Raw genomic sequence first — 6,799 nt, 5'->3', positions numbered from 1 at the left:
GTATTTTGAATTTGAATGTAGTAACCGTTTTTGGCCACATTCTTACATATGGCACCTTTAAGTAGAAGTTACTTAGTTACTTTGCGTGGGGTGTGAGGGTAGTAGAAATATGACAAGGGCTCAGAAATCCAAAACTATTTTGGAGCTCATGCGCCCGGCGCGACACAGGATATTACGTCACTTTTGGTGAGCGCCCTCTATATTCACGCGCCAGTGCTGGTGCTAATCACATCATCATTCGTCTGGTTCTGGTGTATATTTTCCCCCCTGTAGGTCTTCATTGTGCTGAATTTTTATTTTTACTCAGTAACGGATAGGATTTATAAAGTAACTAAGTACAATACTTGAGTCAATATGTACTCAAGTAAAATACAACATCCTGATTTTAAATTGTACTTAAAAAATACAAATTACACAAATAAAGTATTCAATTTCCACCTCTGCACAGTTGAATGTGTAGTGCATTTAGAGATGCTCTTCACTTGTAAGAAGTGGTTATTTGAGTTCCTGGGGCCTCTGTAACTGCTGCTCACTGGACATGTTCTCTCTCTTTTTCATCCCCTTCTCTGTGAACACAATCCCAGTAAATCAGAAGTTTGTGGTGTAGTTCAAAATGTTGCATCCAGAGCCACTTAAACCACCTCACCTGTCCATTCTGATGCTCATTTTGAACTTCTCCTAGTCATCGTAATTGTCCGAGTTGAACAGGTGTACCTAACAAAGCGGTCGGTGAGTGTAAATTCCGACAGCCAGTTACAGAAGAATAACATTCTCCATCACAGAGCCTGTGTGTTGTGTGTCTGTCGAGCTCCTGCAGGATAATACAGAAGAACACGTTGGGGGATTATTTGAGTTTTTCCTCCAGTTTCTTCTTCACTTCACTTTCCAGTTGCAGCAGTTTCTCATACAAAGACTCTGACGTCTCCAAATCGATATCCATCTGTAACAAAGAGGAACAGAAGACTCGGAACTCATGATGTGAACTCTTTTACAAGACAACTGTGAAGCGTCATTCATGCCATATTACTGCACCGTGCGTGGTTGTGTGTAGTTGTTGCCTAGCCCAGACGTTAAGCTGTGGTACTTGACTTGTGGGTTGAGTGATTCAGGATTTTGTCGAAACAGCCAGAACTACAAGAAAGATAAGGGTGTCTGATTATGTTTCTGTTAAAAACTATGAATGAAATTAGTCTTTTTTGTTTGTTTGTAACATACCAGAGCTTCAGCTCCGTTATAAGGTGTCAGGGTGAAAGTGTTGGTGAGGAATCTTATCTGTGATCATTACACAGAGATACAATTAGATCATCAAAGACTGAGTGGAAGAGCAGACACTTGTGTGACAGCTGCACTCACAAGCCATAAGAGAGGCATCAGCAGGGTCCAGAGGAACGCTGGGAAGGACGGAAGGATGCTGTAGGTCAAGCTGGTCATCACAAAACCTGGACAAATCACGGACGAGTACAAACCCTGAACAGCAAAGTGGAAACGTCGCAGTCGTCAGTGTCCGCAGAGGCCAATGTGACGTGTGTGTGTGTGTGCACAAAATCAAAGTACGAGACTGTACTGAAAAAGGTACAAATGCTTTGTCGCTCCAGTTGTACCCTATGAGGGTACAAGCACTGTACTTTTAAAATGTGTACCTGCTTGTTTGTACCTCTAAAGAAACATTTCTGCACCCCTAGTGATCAAAATGTACCTGTACACGCTGAAAAAGTTATAGTGCTTGTACCCTGATAGGGTCCAACTGGAGCGACAAAGCATTTGTACCTTTTCAGGTACAGTCTCGTACTTTGATTTCTTAGTGTGTGTGAGGGATGACCTGCTGGTTGCAGTGTGTGTTGAGAGCCAGGCTGAGCAGGTCCGAGGCGTATTTGGACGAGCTGTAGGGCTGGATGCCTCTCTGGTGCTGAACGTCTTCCAGGTTAAACGCGGAGCGGTGAACGTTACTCGACGAGGTCCAGATCACGTGTGAGGGCTGACCTGTGTCGCACAGAACCGGCTCCAGTTCCCTGATCTGGATCAAAACAGCACAATGAGAATAATTTTTGATGACGATTCATGTTAAAATCTCTTTCTAACCCCATGTTGTATTATTGCTACGAGCTCGATGAACAAAAACATATAAATGTAGCCGTTGCCAGTTTACCTCACAAAGCATCAGAGTTTCTGTTTGTCAATGTTATCTAAAATACATGTTTGTGCCTCTGTTCATTTCTGCCCACACTGAGCTAAAAAACACTGTATTTCAACACTTGACCTGGGTGTATTTGTTGTTATTATTATTATCAGGGGCAGCTATTCTGTTGTATATGTCATGTACCACTGTCTCCTCCAGTTTAGATAAATATCAGACTGACTGACACTGATTTTGTCAATAAATCAATGGGAGCCTCGTGTAGGGCTGAACTGTTTTGAGTAAATATACAATTGTGATATACATCAGAGGGAATGGTCATATTTACACCATTATTCTCATTTTCATTCTAAAAAACTTATATAAAATGATTAGTGTGCAGATCTGTGAGAAAAGATGTTCGATTTTGACACACATTTGGCTTTTACAAATGTCTTTTTTTTGTTCAGCCCTATAGTCTTGTGGGTTATTGACTCATGAAATGTGTTATCTGGTTTAAGTTTAAGCAGGAAAAGAAAATCGCAGTCATCGATTTGAACAGTGGGAGTAATTGCAATAAATCATAACAAAATAATATCTCCCATCCTGTGCATCCTTTAAAGTCAAAATTTAGCATCACATCATTTATTTTGTGGTGATTTGAATAAAGAGAAATTAATCCATTAAAAAAAAAATATTGTTAATCTTTACTCTGACCTATTAAAATGTAGCCTGTAGAGACAGCAATGATTCTGCATCTGTGTCTGCAGTAGATGCAATAACTATTTATTTCATGTTAATTCCTGAATAAAACTTTAATGACATCTTTGCTTTCATCATGATGTTATTGTTAACATTGGACGTGCTATCTTATTATTAGTTTGTTGTCACTAATTAGTAGTTCTTCTTATTGCCCGTATGTTAATAACATAAATTAAAGCTGATATGATTTACGGTAATTATTATGATGTCAAACATGAGTTGCACATTATAATGATCTTCATCTCTTTTTCTTAAATGACACAATCCATGTTTATATTGATCTCCTATAAGTTTTGCTTTCACATTAATCTCTTAGCTGAAGGGTTTTGCAGAAAAACTTAAAAAAAATACTAAATTAATTGTCAACTACTTTGATAATCAATTTAAAGTTTTCCGATTTTTCAGCTTCTTAAATGTGAATATTTTCTGGTTTCTTTGCTACAAAGAAATCATGAAAAATGAAAACAGGAGAAACCTCACTTGAGTTTCTGCCTCTCTCTGCACTGTTAAAGAGTTAATGAGTTAATTGTGTAAATGATAACTTAAGAGTGTTTCAACCAACAACAGTACTTGAAACATCTGTGTAACAATGTGTGACTACAGCAGCACATACACATGATTTTAGACTCACTGACGGTAAGTGAAATATCCAATATCACCTGCAGATGCTCGGTAAGCAGAGAAGTGTCTGCAGTGACCTTACAGCAAGAACAGTGTGCACCTTTAATTTTTAATGAGCCACATTGCTAAGTGACAGACAGATCCGGTATCGTCCATGTTCGACCCACAAAGGGAAGCAGCTGAAGGAGAAAATATCAGATTATCTGGTTGACAAAATTAGCAGTGACTCACGAGTAAGAAGTGACCAAAGAGGTTGGTGGCAAAAACTTCTTGCAGGCCGTCGGAGGTGACCCCGTCTGTCTGCGTCAGAATCCCCTCGCCAGTGGCAAACATGGTGATGACATTACTGGAATAAAAGTAACTCAAGGTCTATTTATGATTTAACCACATTGAGAAGACCTGGCCAAGAACAGGGTCAATTAGAAGCATCGTATTTAAAATGGCTGGCTCATAGTCTTTCAACTGGAAGGTTGAGGGTTCGATTCCTGGCTCCACTAGGCTACCTGCGTCCCTCTGCAAGGCACTTAACCCCAAGTCGCACCAGACAGGTGCTGCACTACTGTAGTGTAAGGCCCGTGGACCCAACGCGCACATGATGCAAAATGTGCCATGAATGCGGAGGCTGCGCGTGCAGCCCAGATTTCGGAACTGTGCAAAGAGCACATTGGGTGTGTATGGACAGCACATGTGAACTGAATTTCCTCCTCACCAGTAGGTGGAGCCCCAAACACCAAGCAGAAAAATGTTTTGGTCGTAGTCGCCGACAGTAGTTTGCCAAGGATAGTCATCCGAGCTTCGGCCAGCAGCTGTGAGCCGCTCGAACCAGACGTGTCCGAGGGAGCTGTAGCATCGTTCTCTTCTTTTTTGGTAGAAGAAGAAGAGAACTGCGTCCAGCGAGTAGCGCCACCTGATGGTGAGGTGAGACACTACAGGATCCTGACACACCAGGTAGTATACAAGGGTCCACGATATGCGATACGTGCCATGTTGGCCGAAGTATACCAGGGCCTTAAAGCAGCTTTGAGTGGTCATCAAGCTTTATAAATACAGGCCATTTACTAAATAAATAAAATCTCAAACTTTAGAAGGATGACAGATCAGAACAACATTTAAAGTATGCTGGATGAGTCAGATTAGGTTCCTCAGGACTGAGGAAGATAACATACCTGGAGAAGAGGCCTTTAAAAAATGCTTTTACGTCCAACTGTGGCTTTGGCATGATCCCTGCGTTCAGATAGAGGTAATCCAACTGGTTATACCTGCGGATAACACGCAGAGACACAGATTTTGATCTTTCTAACAATTAAATAAAACCGTTTTGGGTGCATGTTTGACTTCATTTCATGTCACTATGAGGTCAGCCTCCCACCTGAGTCTGACCTCCCTTGCAGCGCTGATGACAGAGGAGATGCTGCTGGTGTCCATCTGCAGCAAGGTCACCTGAGCCGCGGGGTGAGAGCTGAGGAGGGCAGAACGTGCAGCCTGACCTCGACGCGTGTTCCTGCAGGCCAGACAGAGCTGCAGGCCCTCTGTGTCCTGGGAGAGGAGACGCTCACACAGTGCCAGACCAATGCCACTGCAGGGAAACACATAAAATACATGTGTTACTGTGGTAACGGTGAGTAATTAATAAGTAGATTAAGCTACAATGAATCAATAATTAATAATAATAAAAAAACATCATTACCTATTCGCTCCGGTCACCAAAACCACCTTATTCATGTTTTCAGGTCCAAATTGGAAACAACAACAACAAAAACAGAAAACAATAATTCAAAAAAGAAAAAACTCCTTTCAGTGCAACAGGTTCTGTGTCTGGTCCATGCATGGAGTATTGTTTTCACTCCTGACTCCACCTCCGTCCTGTGATTGGACGCCATGGCAAGATCCAGCCAATCAGAACCTGACACCACCCCCACCCCCCTTTGTGAAATCCTTGACTTCTTATGAATAACACAAGAGCTCAGAAAGAAAAGTATACTTTTTATTTGTGATTTGGCTATCAATGTACATCATTTGTTTGCAATGTATATAACACATTCTCACTGGAAAAACCCCCCCAATGATTTGAGTTGTAAATATGGAATAAAACGAAACAAATGACATCGTTTTCTGGGCTGCGATAATGTTCCAACAGCAGCTTTGTGTCTTTGGAGGATTGAAAAAAGCAAGTGAAAGATTCACAAATGTCCAAATTTAGCCTCAAACCAAAGAGTAGCAGATTTGTACAATATTTATTTGTCTCAAGGACTGAAGTGTCTTCACTGTGTGAGTGGGTAAGCCTCTGATAAGAGCCTGTAAATACAGCTGAGACAGTGGTATGCAGTATGAAGGTTCAAGCAATTAAGTGAAGAGTAAAATACAGAATGGAAAAACAAAGAGAAAGGGCAAGGAAAGTATCACAGATACACTGGTAATAAAGCAAATCGAGTGCTGATAACTAATTCCATAGATGAACGAATGTGTTTGAATGACAGTGACATCACGTTGCTCTGTGACATGTGACGTGATCTGACCTCTGGTTATCAAAAGACTTGTGTACTGTATAGTGAGAGCAAAGGCAGTGTGCGGGCAGCTTTGCAGGTCAGTTAGGTCAGATGTTCATTTGTGTTAAAAATTAACAAAGTACCTGCTACTACATTCCACTTGGTCTGAATTAGGGCTGAACAATTCATCGACATTTTATTGTAATCGCAATATGGCCTACACTCTTAGAAATAAAAGTGCTAAGTAGAACCATATGAGGTTCTTCGGCTTGTCCTCATAGGAGAACCCTTTTTGGATCCAGAACCTTTTTACAAAGGTTCCACCTGGAACCCTTTTGGAGGGTTCCAACAAGAACCCTTTTAAAAGGGTTCTCTGGATCAAACTGGTACTTACTGGAACCATTAGTGTTACCAAGAAAATGGTTGCAGGTAGAACCTCAGCCCTTGTAGAAGAACCCTTTTGGAACCCTTATTTCTAAGAGTGTACTGCAATTATGTTAAAGCGAAATTTGTGTCATCAAATATCATTTTAGATAAATGATTGTCTCGATCTATACACATCTTGTTCTACAGACTGACAAGAGCATCTTTGTTTCTCACAGATCTGTGCAAATATCACACAGTGATCACTTTAAATGTTTTTCAAATGAAATTACCATTCTCTCTGATATAATCTCAATTAAAGATGTACTCAAAATCGTTCAGCCCTAGTCTGAATCAAATAATCGGCCTTGTTTATCATAGTCCTGTGACATATAGAGGCAAAGGGACAAATAAGATGTCTGAAGTCTACATTCCAATTTCTTCTTCTTTCCTG

General features: G+C 40.8%; 1 protein-coding gene across 1 annotated transcript; it reads right to left on the bottom strand.

Annotated features, from left to right (window-relative positions):
- Window positions 1-844: 844 nt before the first annotated feature.
- hsd17b7 (hydroxysteroid (17-beta) dehydrogenase 7) lies at window positions 845-5,218 on the bottom strand (the record flags this gene model as incomplete). The annotated part of the gene is made up of 9 exons (XM_083888235.1): window positions 845-940; window positions 1,033-1,131; window positions 1,216-1,272; window positions 1,354-1,467; window positions 1,820-2,014; window positions 3,728-3,842; window positions 4,663-4,755; window positions 4,866-5,072; window positions 5,184-5,218. The coding sequence occupies 9 exons, from the start codon at window positions 5,216-5,218 to the stop codon at window positions 845-847; spliced, it is 1,011 nt and encodes a 336-aa protein (XP_083744361.1).
- Between the last annotated feature and the right edge of the window lie 1,581 nt (window positions 5,219-6,799).

This window comes from Microchirus variegatus (assembly GCF_963457635.1).
Source record: "Microchirus variegatus genome assembly, chromosome: 4".
Taxonomy (NCBI): Eukaryota; Metazoa; Chordata; class Actinopteri; order Pleuronectiformes; family Soleidae; genus Microchirus; species Microchirus variegatus.
This window is presented reverse-complemented; position numbering and strand designations above follow the sequence as displayed.